Source organism: Ovis canadensis, chromosome 11, assembly GCF_042477335.2.
Source record: "Ovis canadensis isolate MfBH-ARS-UI-01 breed Bighorn chromosome 11, ARS-UI_OviCan_v2, whole genome shotgun sequence".
Taxonomy (NCBI): Eukaryota; Metazoa; Chordata; class Mammalia; order Artiodactyla; family Bovidae; genus Ovis; species Ovis canadensis.
Window position 1 is genome coordinate 64,656,142 of NC_091255.1, and position 20,942 is coordinate 64,677,083.

The 20,942-nt window shown below is 59.5% G+C and overlaps 2 protein-coding genes and 2 long non-coding RNA genes across 6 annotated transcripts in view; 2 read left to right on the forward strand and 2 right to left on the reverse strand.

The window, feature by feature from the left end:
- Nucleotides 1–294: 294 nt before the first annotated feature.
- NHERF1 (NHERF family PDZ scaffold protein 1) lies at nt 295–17,487 on the reverse strand. The gene is made up of 6 exons (XM_069543979.1): nt 16,573–17,487; nt 6,286–6,447; nt 5,137–5,290; nt 2,561–2,601; nt 1,366–1,455; nt 295–1,173 (listed from the first exon to the last, which is right to left on the reverse strand). The coding sequence occupies exons 1-6, from the start codon at nt 17,035–17,037 to the stop codon at nt 979–981; spliced, it is 1,107 nt and encodes a 368-aa protein (XP_069400080.1). The 5' UTR covers nt 17,038–17,487; the 3' UTR covers nt 295–978.
- Nucleotides 412–3,116, forward strand: LOC138415408 (uncharacterized). Its single transcript, XR_011247219.1, has 2 exons — nt 412–2,625; nt 2,845–3,116. It is a non-coding gene; the product is annotated as an uncharacterized lncRNA (long non-coding RNA).
- On the forward strand, nt 13,490–14,575 carry LOC138415411 (uncharacterized). Its single transcript, XR_011247221.1, has 2 exons — nt 13,490–13,781; nt 14,053–14,575. It is a non-coding gene; the product is annotated as an uncharacterized lncRNA (long non-coding RNA).
- Nucleotides 17,488–18,332: 845 nt separating the features above from the next.
- Nucleotides 18,333–20,942, reverse strand: part of RAB37 (RAB37, member RAS oncogene family) — a 65,861-nt gene continuing 63,251 nt past the window's right edge. For all 3 annotated transcript variants that reach the window (XM_069543989.1, XM_069543988.1, XM_069543990.1), the window contains 3 exons: nt 20,394–20,450; nt 20,236–20,312; nt 18,333–20,056 (listed from right to left, as the gene is read on the reverse strand). In XM_069543989.1, coding sequence (XP_069400090.1) covers nt 19,951–20,056; nt 20,236–20,312; nt 20,394–20,450 — 240 coding nt within the window. In that variant the 3' untranslated portion in view covers nt 18,333–19,950. The remainder of the gene's footprint in view (nt 20,057–20,235; nt 20,313–20,393; nt 20,451–20,942) is intronic.

Consider the following 20,942-nt stretch of genomic DNA (forward strand, 5'->3'; position numbering starts at 1 on the left):
TCTTAGAGCCCTCCCTCTGCGCACGTGGGCCCTAAGCTCCCCATTTCCCTGCTGGTCATCCCTGTAGGGCAGCCCTAGTGAGCCAAGCACACAGGGGCCCCGGCGGGTCCTCCCACAGGACCCACGCATGGCCTAGCCACCCAGCGGCTACAGGCTCGAGGCCCTCTGGTAAAAGCCACCCCACTTCTGGCTCCGGGCTTGGGGTCCTAGGGAGCCCTAGACCATCCTCTCAGCCAGAGGCCACTCTGGGGACACGCATGGACAGAGCTGCAAAGGAACACACAGAGGCCAAGGTGGTTTGGAGAAACTAGTTGAATTTCGGGTAAGAATTTCCTTACAATTGTGTCTGGCTCAGGGCTGGGCAGGGGGTGGCCAAACCCTCCCCATGTTGCCTAGGTCTCTGGGGGGGGTGGGGGGTGGGGCAGAAAAAAGTTGAAGGAAGGGTAAGGCCACTGCTACGTCCCGGATGCAACAACCTGGGAAATCATGTTAATCAAGAATTGAAAGTCCTTCTAAACTCTGTAGTACTGCACTTAAAAATCAAAAATAAGATGCCCAAGTCACAGCTCTGAGGATGGTGGCCCCAGTCCACTCCAGGATGTTGCTGTGGTCAGAATCCTTCCCTGGTAGATCCCAGACCTGGTCATCACTTGGGGTCAGGAGGGAAGGTGACCTCTCGCCCAGTCTTAGGATCTTTGCTCGATGGAGGTCCCAGTGACGTCCCAGGACAGTGGCAGGGGGACTGCAGGTGGGCTGAAGCACCCAGCGAGGAGGGGCACAGAGTCTGCTTTTTAACTGGGGCAGGACAGAAAAACAGTCACCTTGTCGGAGGTAAGGGAAGAGTATGGTTCTCTAGAAAGATCAGATTTGCCGAGAGAGGAGATGCTGGTGCTGATTTGTGTGCTGATCTGGGGGTAAGTGGGGGAGAGGGAGTTGGCTGGGTGTGGGACTGGGCTTTGCTGGTGCAGGGGGTGTGGCTCAGAGGTTGCTGAAGAGTTCGTTTTTCTTGCTCCAGTCCATCTGCGGGGCCCGTTTGCTGATGCGCTTCTGGTGGGCCCTCTCTTTGGCCACGGCCAGGGAGATGTTGAAGTCCAGGATGGGGTCAGAGGACGAGGAGGAGGTAGACGAGGGTGCTATGGAGTCCTGTTTCTTGGGGCTGTCTTGGGAATTCAGCTGCAAAGAGGAGCAAGAGAGCGGGCCTCAGTGCCTCGGCAAGGTGCTCCCTTGAGGCCATGCGTGGGGAAGCCAGGTCATGAGAACAGAACGTGACTCAGCGTGTGACCTCCACGGCGGGCTGGTGTGCCAGGAGTGAGCGACGCCTGACTTGCTGTCACCCGGGGCCACCCCCCACCCACCCAGCCTTACCTCCTCGCTGGTGTCACTGGAGGCGGTTCTTGCCAGGGGTGGCACGGGGCTCTCGGAGGCCGTCTCGGCCAGGGCTTCAGGACTGTTCTCCTGGTATGGAGAGGAGGCATGTGGGTGGGCAGGCCTGAGCTACGAAGGGCATTCCCAGGGAAGACGGGGCCTCGGTCTGAGCCTTGCCATCCACCCCAGAGCCTGCCTGAGCCTGCCAGGGCCCCGCGGGGATTTACATTTTCACATTCTTCCAAGGATCAGAGGGCAGCCGGGTTCCACCATCCAGGGCAGTGGGACCATCCCTCATGGGACTAGCTGGGTGGCTCACCCCGCCCCTGTCCTCCCAGGCAGCCTCTGGAGTTGACTCCTCCTTGGCACAGTGACCACAGAGGGGCCTCCTGGGGCGTGGGGGTGCCGGGAGACTGCTCGGTGTGGGGAACACCCGTGATGCCCCCTGAGTCTCCTACAGCCCACCTGACTTGTTTTCTTGGACTTGACCCCGGATTCTTGAAATCAACCCTCAAGCAGCCAAGAAGGGCTTCGAGGGAATAAGGTGGGGGAGAGTGAGAGACCCACAGGGAAAGTGACTGAAGGCTCAGGTGCTTCAGGGCCTTCTTGCTGCACAACCCCCCCACCCCGGCAGGAGACCCCAGGGAAAGGAAGCCTTAGAGCAGACCCCGAGGAGCCCTCTCACCCCATAGTCTGACCCTGAGGGCGCTGTCCCAGAGCCCAGGCCTTGGGCTGCAACTGGGCACTCCGCTTCTGCCTGGGTTCCTGTGGCCCCAGCTGGCACTGGGCTGCACCATCTCTCCCCTGGCCCCCACTGCCTCCTCTTCCCTTCGGCCTGGGTAGGAGGGGCTTTGTTCTCCCAACCCAGACTGGAAGTAGCAGGGCCTGGGCAGGCGGCGGGCAGACACTGCCGCTCTGTTCTTGGGGGGAAGAATGGCCTCCTGTGTGGTGGGGAGCTGGAGGCGGGGCCCATCACCCAGGATGGTGGCTGCGGAGGGCCTGGCCAGGCGGCCCCGTCCCCTCTGCCTCGGCCCCAAGCGGGGGCCCTTACACGGCCTGGGGCTCAGGAGACAGCTGCCAGGAGACACGAGGTTTCCACCTGAACCAGACCCTGTCCTCCTCCTAACCACGCCTCCTCCCCCACCTCCCGCAGCCCCAGGACTGAGCCCGAGAAGCATCAGGGCTCTGCCTTTACCTTCTCGATCTCCCCGTTGGTAATGGGCTCAGGCAAGGGACCTAGATGGGAAGAGGAGAGCGCAGGTGAGTCAGAAGCTGTGGACGGAGGGGGGCGCGGAAGGCGGGGGTCGTGGGTTTGGGTAGACCACTCGACCTTGTTCCCCAAGCTCAGTGTTTAAGTCTCTTGACTGCCACCCACTATAGTACACCGGACATTCTGGCAACCCAGCAGCCGCAGACTAGCATTTAACAAAACAACTTGCCTTTACTACATCGCAAGGCTCTTTGATATTTCCTATTCAGATTGATTAAAAAGATGGGGGAGGAACGGCTGGGGAGCTGGAGATGGACATGTGCGCACTGCATATGTAAAGTGGAGAACTGACAGGAACTTCCTGCACAGCACAGGGCACTGCTCAGTGTTACGCGGCAGCCTGGACCGGAGGGGAGTTTGGGAGAGAATGGATACATGTATATGTATGGCTGAGCCCCTAAGCTGTTCACCTGAAACTGTTATAACATTGTTAATCGCCTATACTCCAATACAAAATAAAAAGTTGAAAAAAAAAAAAAAAGGAAGAAAGGTGCCTACTTAATTAATCCCAAGAACCACTGATGAGTAAGGAGCTGTTTGAAAAAAGCGCTGTTGTAGACGGGGTTGAAATTCCAGGCAGCTGCCTCCCAACCACCCGGGATGCTGGTTAGAAATACAGATCCCTGGGCTTTGACACCAAGGTGTTTATCTACGTGGGTCTGGGACAGGCCTAGGAATCAGTATTTTTCGAATGCTTCCTAGGTGATGGTTGTGTCAACAGAACTGGGACCACGCCCTGGTTATGATTATCACCTGCACCAGCTGCGAAAGAACCCCAACTCCTCCTGGCCAGTGTGGGGATGGAGGGGGCCCCAGGGCTCAGGGCAGAGTCCTGGGCGTGCCGTCCCCCAGCCAAGGGGGAACCTGGTGGCGACAGGTGGGGTCAGAGGGCAGGGACACGGTCTGGGGTCACCCTCCCAGGCCTCGCTCAGGGTAGACGCCCCACCTGGCCGCAAAGGGGGCTATTCCCTCTCAGGTCAGCCTGGGTGGGTTTCTTCTGAACTCATAGCTTAAGGTCAGGGTACGTCTTTCTCCTTGCCCTGGACTGGGCAGGCACACCTCTCGTCCAGCCCTCCCACAGTGGCTGGGCAGGGGACACAGGGACCCTGACTCACCCTCCACTGCACCCGCTCACCTGTGAGCCGTGGGCTGCCCAGCTGTGGGCAGGAGGCAGCAGCTGGGGACGCACAGACTTACATGCACTTGGGAGGGGGAACACCCTCTGATCAGAGGCTGCAGTCATGGAGGTTCCCAGGGCCCTTCCTCCCCAGCCAGGAAGAGAGAGGGTTGATGACTTGGGAGTCGGGGGAGAAGGGTGCTGGGGGAGTCAGGGGAAGGTAGAGGAGCAGCCAAGTGGAGTCCAGATTTCAGCTGTCTTCCCACACTCGGTCCTCCCTGGTGGCTCAGGGGTAGGGAATCTGCCTGCCAATGCAGGAGACCTGGGTTCCATCTCTGGGTCAGGAAGATCCCCTGGAGAAGGGCATGGTGACCCATGCCCTTGAACTCCACAGACAGACAAGCCTCGTGGGCTACAGACCACAGTCAGGTGGGACTGAGCGACTAGCACTTTCCCTTTCCCACACCACACTGCCAAGAGCAAGGCTGGGGGCTTCTTGGGGCCTCAGCTTTCCCCCTAGTGAGTATGGGGATTATCAGACTTACCTGCTTTCCATGAACTTGGGAGACAAGGGCACAGTGGTACCCACCTCCCATGACTGGAGTCTGCTAGTGGCTTCCAGGATACCCCCAGGACCCACTGGGCCCCACCAAGCTGGCGATCTGAATTTGTGGCAAGACCTCTGTGTGGACCCCTGTGCTCCACATCTGACCCTCAAGGAAGCCCCACCCACTGCACAGTCCAAAGAGGTTCCACCTAGCGCCTCCCACCCTCTCGGGAGCTGTCTTCATCTTCCCAGGGAGAAGGTCCAGACCAGGGAGCAGAGCACGGCTCAGCTCCTCCTTGCCCTGGGCTGTGGCTGCCCCGTTTGGCTTGGGCCAGGGCGGGGGAGGTGCCAGGCTTGGCAGGGTGATGGAGTGGCAGGGAGGGCAGGGGCCCAGGGACCCACCGCTCTCTGGAGCCAGCAAGCCTGGGTTTCCAAGACAACCTGAGAGAAGGGAAGGGGAGGCACTGGGCCCCTGTCACTGGACTCTGATCTGACCAAGCCAAGGCTGGAAGCCGCCCCAGAGTTAACTCTTTCCTTGCATCGGCCCTGCCCCGAGCGCTTACCGCGAGGAGTAGAGTTGGGCAGGGCGGGGGAGGAGGGGGGTCCCCTCCCTCTGCGGAATCAGCAGCCCATTCCATCTCACCATCCCTTGTGCGGGTCCCCAGCCCCGACCCCCCCAGCCATAAACCATCCTCAGAAACCCACTGCCCATGCCGGCTTCCTCTCCCTGACCCTCTCCCCCAACCCACACTGCCTACCTCCCCTCCCGTGGGACCCAATAAAGTCCAGAGCACATTCCTGACCCACGGGGGCCTCAGGCTGCCAAGCCCAGCTCACCTTGCAGGTGCTCCTGCGACGGGATCACTTTGCATTTCTTGAAGAACTCGTCTGTCTCCCTGTCCACCACCAGCAGCTTGGCCTCGTCCCCGCCAGCCTTGATGGCAGACACCACCTCCCCGTGTGGCTTGCCCTCCACGCAGACCCCATTCACCTGTGGGTGGGGGCAGGGGTTATCCACACAGGTCTCAGTTCTGGGTGGGGGGCAGGTGACGGCTGAGCTGGTTGGCAATTGGGGAACACGCAGTGCCCACCCCAGCCCCCTATCCCCACCTGTAGAGCCCTGAACCAGGCCAAGTGGTCCTCCCACTTGACGGTTGGATGGGGAGGCAGGACACGTGGGAAAAGCCAAAGAAAATACCGGCCGAGACTGAACAAACACAGCTGTGACAGACGGTTTGGGAAGGGTCTGGGAGGCCTGGGTTGGGCCCCAGCTTTTCTAGGTACTTCCCTGCCTGGACCTTGGTTTGCTCGCATGTAAACTGAGACGTCTTGGGAGAGCTGATCTTCCAGCTCTAAGGCTCTAAGACTGAGATTCTGGGACCTGCCCCAGGCAGGGTTCGCGTTTCCTCTTCTGACTGGCAAAGCACAAGGGTGCAAGAGCGTGCCTGCCAGCCCCACTCGGGGCACGGATTTCATGGCCCCCAGCCCCGCCCTGTCCCTGTGCTGGTGTGGAGGTCTCGGAGAGCGGGAAACTGGCTGTGGCCCCAGGCAGCTCCCTGGACGGATGCGGGAACTGTGGGCCGCTGAGCGTGTCTGCCCGGCGAAGAAGAGCCCACAGGAGGTGCTAACAGGAAAGAAGTCAGTTCACCTGTCTGTCCATCCATCCGCTCACCCATCTTTCCTTCCTTTTTAAAAAATCTTTTTCTTGGCCGCACGTTGCAGCTAGTGAGATCTTAGTTCCCTGACCAAGGACCCAGGAAAGGAAGTGTGGCGTCCTAACCACTGGACCACCAGGGAATCCCCATCTTTCTTTCCTTCCCTCGTGCCCACTTACCCCATTCTCCCCTTCCCTCCCGCCCTCTCTCTAGCATCTACGGGCTGTCCGGGCCTCAAGGGCTAATAAGGGAGCAGGTGGTATGTTGGCTGCCGTGGAGGAGGCTGTCAGGAAGGAGGAGCCTGGGAAGGGGACAGGAAGCCTCACGTTACCTCCACGATGCGGTCTTGGGCCCGGAGCCCCGAGGCCTCGGCAGGCGAGTCTGGGTCCACAGCCCGGATGAACTGGCCTGGCTTGGACTTGTCGCTGTGCAGGTTGAAGCCGTAACCACTGGGGCCCTTCTTCATGGCGCAGAGCCGAGGCCGAAGCTCGCGCTGTGGGGAGAAAGGAGGGGCCGTGGTCCTTCCACACCGGCCCAGGGCGCCGCCCTCCCCGCTCTGTGCCTGAACCCATCCCCTCCGACCGAGAGAGGCTCCTCAGGTCCTCCAGCAGCCAGAGAGAATGCTGGCCGGGGACCCTGCCCTGCCGCAACCTGCCTGGGCGCCCCTGGGCACAGAGCTGCCCCTGAGTACGCGCCACAGTTCCCTCTTTCGGCAAGTGAGGGGTGGGGGCAGACTAGCTCAGGACTCTGCCTTTCTGACATTCTAAGGTTAATCATGTTATTTTTTTGGCCACACCGAGAGGCGTGTGAAATCTGAGTTACCCAACCAGGGATGGAACGTATGCCCCTGCATGGGACATGTCGAGTCAACCACTGGAGCGCTAGGGAAGGCCCTTTATCTTGGTGTTTTGATGGCTACCTCATCCCTCCTAGCTAATGGCTTGGTCAGCTTCCCTCCTGGTAGCATCCCCGCCAGCCTGAGTACCTGGGACAGTGACCAGGGACCCCCAGCCCTTTTGTACCATCCTCTCTGCAAGGGGGAAGCAAGGGCAGGTGGTTACTCAGAGCTGGCATACATAGTTACAGTAAAGCCTTCCCTTGCCTACATGGACTCCCAGCTTGTCCCCACCAAGCCAAACGGCCCACCTAAAGGGAGCTGGGAGCCAGATGACCACGGGGCTGAGGGAGGCACAGCCAGGGGTCCCGGACGTCCCACCAGCAGAAGCAAGGCCGAGGACAAAGGTAGCGACAGAACCCCAAAGAGCCTGCTGGGTCCCAGGGAGCCTGAACGGGGAGGGGGCGGCGGAAAGCAGGGCTGGACTGCGGGGAGCCCCGTGCGGCTGCGACCTGGAGAGGACCTGCCAAGAGTCCACAGACAGGCTGTGTGCAAACACTCAGACCCTCAGCTCCCACCATCCTCAGCCCAGCTTCAGCAGCTGTGGCCCGAGGGCACATTTACATGATGGAGGGAGCTGAGGTGGCCTGAGCTTGGAGCCCATGGACAGACATGGGTTCCCTCTCCCCTGGCCCCCAAGCCTGCCAGTTTGGGATTATCACCCGGATGCCAGGCGAAGAGCAAAAGCCGAAGTCAGGGCCCTGGCCCAGCTTCCAGCTTCCCGGCTCAGTGACCTGGGGCAAGTCATTTCCTTCTTAGAGCTTTGGGTTCCTTGTTTATAGACCGTTCTTAGTGCCACCTGCCTCCCAGGGTTGCTAGGGGGTCCAGTTAACATGCGTGGGAGCCCCTGAGCACCCCACACCCCTGTGCATGTGGGGACGCCCCCGTCGTTGCTAATACCGATGGACGCGGTCACAGGAAGCGGAGAGGTGAGACTCCGAGGGGGGGTGCTGGTCGTTCTGAAACCTCGCTGCCCAGCTGGGAGAGGCGGCAAGGGAGGGGTGGGGTGGGGAGGACCCACAGGCCTCCTGCCCCAACCTGCCAGGCCCAGGAGGCAGCTGCCACCTGCGGTGGACTCAGTCCCCACCCCTCGGCTCTGCGGAGGATGGGGGAGTAGGGGGTGGGGAGGGTGACTCTGCTTTCCTTCAGAGGCCTGGGCGGGCCTTTCAGCTTCAGGATGTTGACAGGGGGTGTGGAGAGGCCCAGACCGGAAGGAGGGCAAGGTGACAGTTAGGCTTGGCTTTACCAGTCTGGGCATCCCAGACGGGCAGAGGCACTTACGTGAGCATGAAAAAGGGGAGGGGGGCCCACGCCCCAGGGACTCCCCACGGCAGCCCCCTGTTGGCTGCCACCCCCCATCCAGTTCCGGGAGTAAGTGAGGCTCTTCTCCCCTCAAGCTAAGCCCTCCCCCAGGCCCAGGGGGAGCAGGAACAGGTCCGACCAGTTGCTGCCACGGGGAGGCTCGGCTTTCTGCAGGCAGCGCTCCGCTGTCACCCTGAGGTGAAAGCGGGAGGGTGAATCACGGGAAGCCAGAGGGTGGCTCGCTGTCTCCTGCCCCTCCCGCCGCCCCTGACTCCAAAGAGCCTCCCTCCCGTGGGTTAGGACCCTACCCCTAACACCCATCCTGGAGATGGTGAAAGTGAGACCCCAGACGTGAAGCCCATGGCCCGAGCGCCATGGTGGAGGAGCCAGGACTCCACCCAGGACTCTGACTTGGAAACCCATGTGCCCTGCCACCATCCACGGCAGGACCCAAAGCCTAGACTGGGAGGAGGCCCATTTGGGCAAGAGCTGCAAACTCGGGCTGCAGCCTCTGCTGGGAGGGGCAGGGAGATGATGAAACCACAGGCTTCCTTCCGGGGAGGGCAGCTCGGTTGGGAGCAGGCAGGCCTGGTGGCTTCCCTTACTGATCCAGAGCACCTGGCACCCTGGGGACCCTTGCCTGGGGACCGGTCCTTTGCACCTCACGGCCCTCTGCCAGGCCATGAGGATCTCAGGGAGTGGTAGATCTCCCTCCAGGGGCCCAGGAAACCCCAGGCATTTTCCGAGGCGCTCAGGCTAGTATAGAACCCCACCCAGCTCCTACCTTCCCGAGCCCCCGGAGACTGGGCAGGGGGCTCCCCTTCCTTCCCATGTCTCTCTCCACCCCTCCTCCAGCTGCCTCCAGAACTGTCACTGCCAGCTGCTGAGTCAGTCATCAAAGGAGCCTGGTGGAGGCTGGTGCTGTCTGGAGCCCTGGGGCAGCTCCCTGAGGTCCCACACTGGGAAGATGCGGAGAGCTCAGGTGCTGGCCAGAGCTTGGCCACCGCTGCTCTGGGCCTGGGCCCCTGGAGCTGGGGCAAGGGGATACCTGGGCCCGGTATGGGGCCCCCAGGAGCTCACAAGTGGCCTTGAGCTGTGGTTGCAGCTCCAGAGGGGTCCGCGCTGGAGGTGGGGTGACTTCGAGGGGAATATGGCCACAGAGTGTTCAGAGACTCAGGTGGGTCTCAAGTGACCATGCAGCTTGGGAGTAAAAAATCAGGATGTGCTCAGCGAGGAGACTGGCAGAGAAGTGAGAAGAGAGAGGCAGCGGTGGCTGAGGGGCTGTGCAAATGGGCTGGGGTGGCTGCGGGTGGACAAATCTCTCACTCCCGGGACAATAACAGAAGCAATTTTTGGAAAAGACCCCTCCAGGAGCGCTGCCTCCAGATTCTTCTCCTGCGGACTTCTCCCACCCTCCTGGTCTCAGGAGGTCCCAAACCCTGCACAGGCCTGGCGGCTGCTCTTGCACCACCTCCCCCCAACCCCCAGGGAGCCCAGCCCCATCCCCGAGTGGCCGCCCAGTCACCTCCACCCACGCGGCCCAGGGAGCAGGCGTTGGGCACGGAATTCAATAGGCACCATCAGCAGCCACCTGGGAGGCTGGGGAAAGTCGATACCTAATCCCAGTGACCGTCTCTGGGGAGAGAGCAGGCTGGGCTGCTCCCTGCTCCTCCCCAGGGAGGGGAGGCTGGGGGGCCAACGCCCCACTGGGCCAGCCCCTCCCTGGCCGACGCCATGGTGATGAGCCCTATAGAAAATATCCCACAGGCTTGCTGGCTCTGGGTCTCAAAAGGTGGGGCTGGAGGAGCAGGAAGACCACTGGGGAGGCAACAACTGGCCAGGGGAATGGACAGAGGTGACTGGTCACTGCCCCTCCCCCAGCCCAGCCAGCCGGGGCTTTATGCAAATAAGATAAGAATGGTACCTCCTGCCCCCAGCTAGGGAATTGGCCTCAGCAAGGGGGGATGGGTGGGGGTGGTGGTGGAGACAGGGAGACCTGGTCCTTCTGGTGGGGGAGGGGTGGGGATACTGGGGGGAAGGGGCCAGGGCTGCTCTGGAGACAGGCCTGTGCCTGGCGCCAGCTCTTCAAGGAAACCAGGGTGGAGGAGGCGGCTCTGCCTGGGGGGCACGTGTGACCCGGCAGCGTGGGGGCACTGTCTTTTAGGGCAGGCTGCGGAGTGACCGGGAGCTCAGACCGCAGGCCAGGGCCCAGGGCTCTGGGCTGAAAGCATCCTCTCCTCACCCAAAGGGAGGGATGACCAAGGGCTTGGCTGCCACTGACCCATGACCTCTGACCCCGATGTGCCTTCATGTATTTCACCCTAGAAGACCCCTACCCAAGGTCTGCACACACTGAGGAATGCCGGACAACCACACTTTGTGGAAAAAGAAGGAACTCTGGCCCTTGATCCCGCTGCTTCTCAGCAGGAAGGCCTCTCTATGGAGCCTCGCAGGGTGGGATCCAGGTGATAACAGGGGGACTAGCGCTCTGACACTGCCCCCCAAGGGCCCTGAGCCAGGTGCTCCCCCCCGCTCTTCTCTCCTGGTGCTGGCCGGAGACACGCCGATGGAGCGTTTGGCTCAGGTCTCCCCAGGGCTGGGCAAGCCTGGGATGGAGCAGCCTGGTACCTGGGCTGCTGCCTGGCTGGACACCATCCAGGCTGGCCGCCCCATGCCTGCCTGCCCATCACCCTTCTCATCCCTCCCCCTCCTCCCAGAAGTCGCTGGATTTAACTCCCGTGGGCGGTCCCAAGAGGCTCTGTAAGGACCTTCTTGGAGCTTGTGAAACTGGGACTCTACTGAAATAACAAAGAGCAGCTGGCCTTTAATGAGCACTTGCTATGGGCCAAGCGCCACACTGGGGCTTTTAAGTGTATTTTCTCCCTAAAACTCAACTATAACTCTTCGAGGAAGGTATTACCACCCTCACTTCACAGTGGAGGAAAGCCGGGTTCAAATAGACAGCATAAATTGCTCAAGTACACGCAGCTGATGGGAGAACAGGGTAGACTAGACTTTGAGCTCAGATCTAGAGTGGCAAGGTAAAGAATCCGCCTGCCAAGCAGGAGACAAGGCTTCAATCCCTGGAGAAGGGAATGGCGACCCACTCCAGTATTCTTGCCTGGAGAATCCCATGGACAGAGGAGCCTGGCGAGCTACAGTCCAAGGGGCTGCAAAGAGCTGGACATGACTTAGCAACTAAAGAACAACAACTAGAGCAGCTTGTCTCACAGAAACAGAATGCCACTCATGTCGGTAACTGAGAAGATTCTAGCAGCGATATTAAAGAGTAAAACAGAAACACGAGTAATCAATTTTAACCTTATTTAACACAACATATCCAAAATATCATCATTCCAACAGGTAATCTAGTGAAAAGTTAGCAAGGGGATATTTTACCCTTAGGGCACATCTCAATTTCGACTAGCACATTTTAAGTGCTCGGAGTCACGTGTGGCCAGTGGCTGCCGAAAAGGCCCATTCTACAGAGCCCAGAGGCCTCACTCTCAACTATTCCTACATCCCCACGGCCTTTGCTGTTTCATTTGGGCATCACGGCCTTCTAACAAGCAGAGAGAGAGGCTGGAGCCTTTGTCCCTGGGAAGTCAGAGCCCTGGCCTCAGTCCCACAGCCGTGAGTGATCCTAGAACCCAGATCTAACCCAACAGTCAAGGCAGGCCTCTGTGGGTGGGAGCGGGATGGGGGTGGGGGTCCTTTGTGCTACAGGGGAGCCCCAGAGCCAGCAAGGGCAGCTCTCAGGCCCTGGAGATGAGGGTACAGACTGGGTCATTCTCGGCCAGGCCCATCACACAAGAAGGATGGGCCCTGGAGCCTGCCCCTTCTGGGCCAACGCCTTCCATCAGGGCTGACACCTTTCCTGACCGTGTCCCCTGGAGACAGAAGCACCTGGGAACCTTGAACCCTTGCAGGGAGCTGGTTCCAGCAGCCTGAACTTGGGCCTATGCGATGGCCTTGGTGTGGCTCAGAATGTGATGGGCAGAGTCAGAGTGAGCGGGGTTCTCAGACACCGCTCTGCTGCAAGGTTAGGGCTCACTAGCTCAGAAGCCAGGGGCCACCCCCTGAACCGATGGAGCCTCAGCCTCCACATGCAGACAATAGGGCTAATCTGTCTCACAGGGTGGTCGTGCGGATTCACTGAGATAAGTAAGGCGTGCTTAGTACAGAGCACGTTGCCAGACACAGATAATAGCTACCATGTATTATTTATCAAGTTACAAAATGGAGAAAATAATACCTAATTTGCCAGGTTGTGGTGGTGGTGGGGGGAAGAACAATGGAATTTGTATCATTATCTTTAGGGCACAGGGCCGGGCGATTAGCAGACTCAGGAGTAATGTGGGTTTCTTTCTCTGCCTTGAGCTCCCATTATTAGAGCTCTGCTTTCTCTAAGAGGCTTGCAGCATCCACATAACCTTGGTGAGGCCCCTTCTTTTCTAATTCCTAACCCCTCCACATTCTTGGGGGCCAGTGGATGGGAAGCCTAGGGAGGCAGAGAAGAGCCCCCATGGAGACATGACAGGGTTCCTTGAGAAGGAAGCCCCTTTCCTCTCTCCAGGAGAATGTCTCCAGGATTGAACAGGAACCAGAAGATAAGGGGTGGGGGTGGAGGGTGATCCCTGGGGAGTGAGAAATCCCAAGTATGTGGCTTAAAAGGAGGAAAGGACACAGAAACCATCCCACCCTGTCCCTTTCAAATCCAAACACCCCGCAGCTCAAATCCCCCTCTGCTCTGGCCTGCTCCAACTCGGTCCGGTCCGTGGGGAGATGAAACCTGGGAAAGAGGTTGGAGGCTGCCAGCGAATCGTGCCTACCCCGCACTGTGCCACCTGGGGTGCCTATCCGGTCTCTGCCTCTGGGATCAGCGTCAGGTGTGGCGGGAACCCACCCCCCAGCTGGGCACTTACACTCCCGTTCCTCCCCATCATCTCATCAAATCTCCCCGACAACTCTGCAGGCTGGGAGCCTCTCTCCCCGTTTCAGAGGAAGAAGCTGAGGCTTGCAGGGAATGATGAACCATCAGGGCCCCAGAGCCAGTGGGCAGCAGGGCTGGCATTCCCAGACTTCTGGTTTTAAAATGGAAGCTGCTAGTAGGCAAGAAAAAGCCAATAAGCTCTATCTGGAATTCCGATCTCTGGGTGTGCTCTCTAGGCACAAGCAGGCCCAGGTGGGCTGGGCTGAGATGACCTAGGACAAAGGTCCCCCAAGGCTGTTTAGCACTCACTCATTCATGCAAAAATTATTTATTGAGTCCCTCCCTGCCCAGAGCCTGGACAGTGCTGGGGTGATAAACATAAATAAGCTCCAGCTGTTGCCCTTGGGACTCTGAACGAGGAGGGGGAGGAGAGGTGAACAGATGATTCAGATACTGGGCGTTCGAGGGTGAGAAAAGGTGGAAGGACAAGGAGCAGGCAGAGGTGAGGCAAGACAGCTTGTGTTGCCTGTGCGGTAGAAGAAAGGCCACCTGGAAGCTGAGTGGTCTTGGGGAGCCTGCCCGGCACAGAAGGGGACCGAGGGTTCCCAAGGGCTTGCTGTCACCCCCAGATTAAACAAGAGGAAATGGAAGCTCAGAGAAACTTGGCCAGAGGTGGCGTGGCGAGTGCAAATATCAGGTGCGGAGGCTCAAAGTGCATGGGACGCTGGGAGGGAATCTGGCCTTGGTGTGGCTCGGTGGGCTGGGGGTGTCCGAGAGGGGAAGTGCGGGAGCGAGGCGACCAGATTGTGAAGAGCTGATTATTCAACAGCAGTGATCCCAGACCGAGCATCTAGGGATGCCAGGCTTGGCCACAGCTGCCCGTGCCCAACGGAAGGGGCAGATCCAGGCCTGGCTGCCCCCTTGGGTGAGCGTGTAATCATCACTGTGACATGTTTATTAACCCACAGCCTGGCCACCAACGTTCACTGAGTGCTTACTTAGTGGAGGCTCTGAGCTACTGGCTTAACAGACATCCTCATGTAACCCGCCAACCCCGTGAGGCCGCTGCTGTCACTCCTGAATTAAACGAGAGGAAATGGAAGCTCAGAGAAACTTGGCTTGAGATGGCTCAGCGAGTACAGCTGAGCAGGGGTGCTGTGGCTCTCTCTCCCCGGGGTGGACGTGAGCTGGGCTGGAAGCACCCTACACCTTTCTCCAAGACCAGTGCTAACCCCTTTGCCGTCTGTCCTGAACTGTTGTTGACCCAGGCTGCTCCTCCCAATGAGATGTCACCTGCCACTCTCTCTGCTTGACAACTCCCCACCAAAACCTTTTCCACTTCTGAGAACTAAGGAAGATGTCATGACAGCCCCCATAAGTAAATTCAGATTCAAAGTAATCAATAACATGTAAACGCTGTATGCATCCCTTATACAGACCCCGCCCCCGCCCCCGTCTTCTTGGGGAACAATGAACTCTTGTGTCTATTAACTTATGTTTTTTTGGAAGACAGGGTGAGTCACCTGCATGCCCACCATACCAAACTTTACAGGAATTTCCTACCAGAGGGGCTTAACACTGCTGAGCGGCTACACAGAGGCTAAGGGAGATCCCGGGTCGTGGCTGGGATTCAAATGCCTGGGCGCACAAGAAGCTCAGTCCAGCTCCCACTAGGGGCTCAAGCGTATTATTATTTGCAAAATCCTAGAGAAGGCAGGTGTCACTGGAATTCAGTGCTCTCATTTTATCGATGGCAGAACCAAGGCTCAGAGAAGTTCTGACTCTCTTGTTGACCCAAAATCCCAAGAGGCCTGGTGATGTCCCAGGGAATGGCTGGAGGAACTGGCTGGATAAAGCATACACACGGATGCAGGGGTCACACCCCGACCTGGGGGAAACCCCATTCTGTGGTCACCCAGAGAGCAGGAGCCAACCTCTGCTGCTTTTCAGATGGCCTGGCGGGGGAGCGCACGTGGAAGGTCAAGCCTCCATCCTGGCCTCTGCGTCCCCCACCCCTAGCAGCAAAACCGAAAGGGCAGTGGGAGGAGCCAGCCGAACAGGACTGCAACTTGGCGGGGGAGGGGGGAGTTACTTGTGCAAGTGCCAAAGTCCATTAAAAAAAAAAAAAGGAATGCTAAGTTGGTGCCCTCGGCACAAAGTTCAAACTGGATTTGTCTGGGACCAGAGATCATGAGTTCCTACTCCCTGGGGTCAACCCCCTGCCGGGGTGCTCTGACCCCACCCCCACCCTTGCCAAGGCCAGCTTGGCGGCGGCAGGAAGTGGACACCCAGTGGCCTTGGCATTCCCAGCTCCTGGTGACCTCACTTCTACCAAACCAGTTGGTCCTCTCGGGCTCCACCTTCAAACTGAAAGGCTGAACTGTGCCCTTTCTGTGTCACGGGAGGCTCCTACCGGTACCACGGACACCCCTGCCAACAGGTGGAGAGCTGGTGAAGCCGAAGAGGCCCAGGGGAGGCCTCGACCCTCCTCCTTCCAGTCTCACCTTAAGGCCGCCCCCACCCTCTGGGCAAGGAAGGCTCAGTACAAGTCCTGCTTCTCCTTGCCCCTCCTGCAGCTGATCCAGGCTGGGGTTATAAACACCCAGCGTGGGCAGAAAGCAACCAGCCTGCTTGCTGTCCAGGGCCTGGAGGGAGACAGCCGGTGCCAAGCAAGACCACCTGCCCGTGGTGACCTCCTGGCTGCTGTCCCACCCCCCATCCCCACAGCCAGCCACTTCTCCAAGGTCTTCCCTCCTGCTCCCAGATAGGAGCTAGCTTACTCCTCACATTCCTGAGAATCATAAATCCTCCTGGGGGCAGAGCTGCCGCCACCCCCGGACCAGACGCCCCTGCACCTCCTCCCTCAGCCCCGCCCCCACACATCTCCTGCAGATGGTGGAGCTTCTTTCTTAGAAGTCACGCTGGACTTCAGGAGGATGAAGTCCACCGGGCTGAAGTTAATGATACACAGGCTAGCGGGCTGCGGGGAAGGGGCGAAAGGGCCCCCTCCCCTCCCCTTCTCCTCCCACCGCTGCAGCTCCACAAAGAAAGAGGGTGGTTATTCCTCCGGCTTTTCGAAGTCGGGCCGCTTCATTTACCACCCCCAGGGGCCTGTGGAGGGAGCTGGCCACTCGGAGGAGGGGTGGAATTGGGGGTCCCAAAGGATCGGAGCAGACAGCCACCAACAGAGTGGAGGAAAGGGAGACTGGGCTTCCTTGAGCCGCCCTCCTTCACCTTCACTCCCTAAGGCGCTCAGGGTCCCAGCCCAGCCTGGGGATGGGACGTAGGGGTCGTGGGACGCAGCCTCAAGACTGTAACTGCCAGCTGGCCCAGTCGGCGGGCGGAAGCAGTCTCGCCTCCGAAGATCGAGTTTCAGAAAGACAAGGCGGGGAGCAGGGCTGGGCATCCCGGGCGCCTGGGTCTCCCCACTACTCTCATTCCCCCCCGGTTCCATCCAGCCTCGCCGCGAGGCCCGGGCCCGCACTTACCCGCTCCTGATGGCTCTGCTCGGCCTCGCGAGGCTCCGGCGCGGCGGCCGGCGGCTCATCTTCGACGCCAGCCCCTCGCTCCTCGGCGGCTGCGGCCGGCGGTTCGGCCTGCCCGGGCCCTTCCTGGGCACGCAGCATCTCCTCCCGGACCTGGACGCCCAACTTCTGCAGCCGCTCGTCGGTCTCCGGGTCTACCACCAGCAGGCGCACGGAGTTGAGGGCGGCACGGATGCGGTTCACCACCTGCTGGTGGGTCTCCTTCTCTACGTTCTCGCCGTTCACCTCCACTAGCCGGTCTCCGGCCAGCAGTCCTGACTTCTCGGCCGGCGAGCCGGGCTCCACCAGCCGGATATACTGGCCTACCTTGCCCTTTTCCCCGTGCAGGTGGAAGCCGTAGCCGTTCGGACCCTTCTCCAGGCAGCAGAGCCGGGGCAGGGGCGCCCCGGCCGCCGCGTCCGCGCTCATCTCGCCTGGCAACGGCTCAGCGGCGCTCAGCGGTGTTCCGTCAGGGTCCGGAGACGGGCCGGTCCAGCTCCGCGTCCCACCCTGCGGGCCGGGAAGCGAGGGCGAGAGCGGCAGGGCAGCCCGGCGACGCCGGACGGGCCAAGAAGCGAGCAGGTGTGCCGGGAGCCGCGGCGGCGAACAGCGAGGAGCCGAAGCCGGGAATCAAACACCGATCCCCGCCCCGCGCGGCGACTGAGCGTTCCAGAAACCGCCCGAGCCGCATACCCCGGGGGCGGGGCCGCGCGGAGGGTGTGGACCGCCGCGGGCCAATCAGAGGCCTCTCACGGAGGCGCTCAGGCAGGGTGAAGGACCCTGACCAATGGGAGCACCCGGGGGCGGGGCTCCGGGCTCCGCTCGGCGCCCCGCGGCGGGAGAAGAAAGAGCGCTCAGGAAGTGGAAGTGTTTGTTACTGAGTGTCCGGAGTGCAGGCCCGGGGAGGGGCGCTGGGTGCGGGGCGGGTTCCTGGTACCGGGCTGGGTGGCTCGCAAGATCGGTTCTGATTCCACCCCCCTTACTCCGTCCGCCACCACCACCACCACCTGCATCAGGGATTGAGCGCGCCAACCCTCGGGTAAAGGACCTTGAGGCTTTAACAGCCTTCAGCCAAACTGTGCATCTCCAGTTGGGGGGTGAGGGTGGGGGCGACTGTTGCTAGGAAAAGCAATCCGGCTCCGGGGCTGCGTGGTCCCCGCAGTTTTACTGTGGTCCAGGCCCACCTCGGACCCAAGAGAGTAGTTCGAATAACAATATTTTCCAGTTTGTGGGGCGCTTAGTGCAGGGCCTGCTAGTAGGGGTGCGGGCTCCGATCTTCGCTGGGACACTGTGAAGGTCCAGCAGAGCGCCCAAGGCTTCAATGGGACTGCGCAGCGAAGACAGGCCACCCAGGGGCAACTGTGTATCGGCGTCAGCCTTTGGCTAGGGAGGTGGGGCAGGGGAGAGGCAGGTCACAGTCAGGGGGCCGATCTCTGGGGAAAAGGAGCCCTGACGTTTTCAACAGAGAAAGTAAAATGATTAGGACCGTGAGATAATAAACCTTCTTTCAGCTCCTACTTTCAGATGAGAGGCTGGTCACAGAGGCTGGGGGCAGTCTGTTAAGGGTGAGGTGACCAGTTTGGTGGGGGGTGGGCATTTAAGGATGAGGATCAAATGATTTTGGCAGTCAGTGACAAACAATAACGATCCTTTCAACATGAACTGCCGCCGCCCTCCCCCCACCCCCGCATCATGTCCACCTCAAAGAAACAGTGGACAGGGTGTACTTTCCAAAATACTGCCATTTAATGCTGAAAAACACAAATGCTAGAGGCCCAGAGCAGCCCATGTGACTGGATCGCCTGCAACCTGCCTTGGGCCCCAGAAGAACCCTGCAAGGTCAGGCTCCTCCCTGCTCTGCCTGCAGAGCTTCCTTATCGGCCTGAGTTGGAGCTGCTGACTCTGCTCCAAGAGCAAGATTTCTGCTTTGAAAGCAAATGCAGCAGCCTGAGAAATGGGCAGTACATACCTTACATACCCCTCTCCCGGCCCCTGGTGTACAGAGCTGGAGTAAAGGTGTCTCTAGATCAATCTGCACAGCTCCTGACCTCTTCCCAGGGCTGAGGTCAGGGCTCGGGAAGACCTGTGACCTTGGCTACACAGAAACTCCTTGTGGGCCCTTTCCCCACCCAGATCTTACCAGAGAGACATTGTTTTGCATACAATGCATTGATTTACCCGGAAATGGATGACCTCTCACTCCCTAACCAGGGTCAGAGAGAAGGGAGATAAAGCAGTTTGGGCTCTAAGGTCAGTCAGTTGGTCTGTCTGTCTGAGAAGAAAAGGAATGAGGGAGGTCAGGGATGAGGCAGCACTTGGGTTTGGAGGTTACACAATGGCCTGAGGTTTGCTCACTTCTGCCTCCTGCCTACGCCAGGATCAGAGTTTTCTCTGCTTTCTCTTTATTGGGCTCTTTTGTCCAGCAGAAGCGCTAGAGCTGCTTGAAGAAGTAGCCTGTGGGCTGCATACCTGCCAAAGGGTTGGGACCAGAATAACCTTTTCCTGTCTATAACCTTAGGTGTCTGGAGACACAGATGGAAAGGTAGAAAGATAAAGCCAGGGATTCAGGGAGGAGAGGCTCCTCTGGGATCTGAGGTTCAGAGAACAGGAACCAGGTGTTTCCAGGTGCTTTCATGTATTTGTGGGCTGGAGGAAAAGGGGTACACCTCCCAGAAGGGGGGCCAGTGAGCCCAGAGGTAGCCAAACAGATAGACCTAATCTCTGCTACTCCTCTCCGATCTCCCCACAGAGAGCCAGGTCCCTGGCCTAATCTCCACATCTCTTATCTTCCAGAGGCTTTGGTCTGACTCCCAGCACAAGGGCTGTGTTTTATTGGGGAAGATTGCTCTCTGGGGAGCTGGAGGAAATGAAGGCCTGGGTTTGCTCAGCTGCTTGCCAGCTGAAGGATTGGGGTGGGGGTGGGGGGGTGGTGTCACTACTTGCCCTTATGCCCCAGAAGTGCATCAGTGCCCCCTGGTGCTGAGCTGGAGCAATATCACCCTCATGGTGGTCAGGAAGGAGGCCCAGGCTCCTAAGTCCTAGTACTAGAAGGCCAAAGGACCACCACCAGCTCTCTGGCTCGGTTTTTCTGGTGCTCTTTTGATTAAGTTATGTATCATTAAAATGAAAGATAAATATTTTGCCCTCCCCTGTGGACGCAGGGAAGCTCCAGGAGCTAGGGGAGGGGCAGGAGTCCTGAGGGGTTGTGCAGTGGGTCCCCCAACTCTCTCCCTGCTGGCTCAGCCGCTCAGAAGAAGCCAGGTCTGGGGTGGGGGGGGGGCGGTGAGGGAGGACGGCTGCATCCTCGGGGGCCTCTGGAGCTTCTTCTCAGACCCTTGGGATTCACAGGAAGGAGCAGCAGCTGGGCCGCTTCTTCTGGGACTCCACGTAGTCTCGGATCTGGAAGCTGGGTTCATCAGCCTGCCGCCTGGCCCTGTATTTCAGCTCCCTTGAAGAAGAAGGAGAAGTGGGCTGGGCAGTTGGTGGGGAGCTGAGCCTTGCCCCAGTCCCACGGCCTCCGATTGCAGGCTGTAGATGGGCCCTGGGACTGGGCGAGGGGCCAGGCAGCACTGGGTCCCAGATGGCGCCACCCTGCCCTGCACGCTCCCTTCCCAGCTCAGCACTCACTTGGCAATGGCCAGAAAGGCTAGCTCCACATTCATGCCCGTCTTGGCGCTGGTCTCCATGAAGGGAACTCCATACTCCTGCCAGGGGGAGAGCGTGCTCCATGGCCAGTCTCGGGCTGCCCCCATCCCTCCCCTCCCACCCCCGGGCCGGTCACTTACCCTGGCCAGCATCTCTCCGTCCTCTGAGCGGATCACCCTTTCACTGCTCACATCTGCCTGTCAAGCCCAGGTGGGTCACTCTGGGGGAAGGACGCCTTGACCCCCAAACTGGCCCCTCTCTCTGCCCTGGGAGCAGGACCTCCCGCCCTCTGCTGGTGGCCTGCAGGACTGCAGGTGGTCTCATCCACCCGGGGCCAGGACTCCCTCCTCAGGTTCTTAGCTCCCAGCAGGGGGATCTCACCCCAACTTAGGGAGATGGTGGGTAACTCCGCTTCGCAAAGGGGTGGTGACCAGCCTTGAAGGGATAGCGGTAGTTGAGGTTAACCCTCTCCCATCTCAGATCTTCATCCATGTACCTAGTCCCTAGGATCTAACAGAGTAGCTGGGCATTCCTGGACTTCTCAGGAAACAGCCTGACCTTTCCCTGCATAGGGCCAATTCCAAAGCTTTAAGAGGGCAGATGAGATGGGCAGAAGCTTGCAGACAGGTCTGACCTCTGAACTGGAGGCTGGAAAGGGTTCTTTGCTGGCAGGATGTCCAGCAATTACT

What these genes read in the sequence shown, in the direction of transcription:
- NHERF1 (XM_069543979.1), bottom strand. Translation starts at nt 17,037, where the DNA reads ATGAGCGCGGACGCGGCGGCCGGGGCGCCCCTGCCCCGGCTCTGCTGC. An exon ending in AGCAGAGCCATCAGGAGCGG is followed by an intron (nt 6,448 to 16,572) that starts GTAAGTGCGGGC and finishes TTCTCCCCACAG; the next exon opens with CGCGAGCTTCGGCCTCGGCT. An exon ending in CCAACGGGGAGATCGAGAAG is followed by an intron (nt 1,456 to 2,560) that starts GTAAAGGCAGAG and finishes TCTCCATACCAG; the next exon opens with GAGAACAGTCCTGAAGCCCT.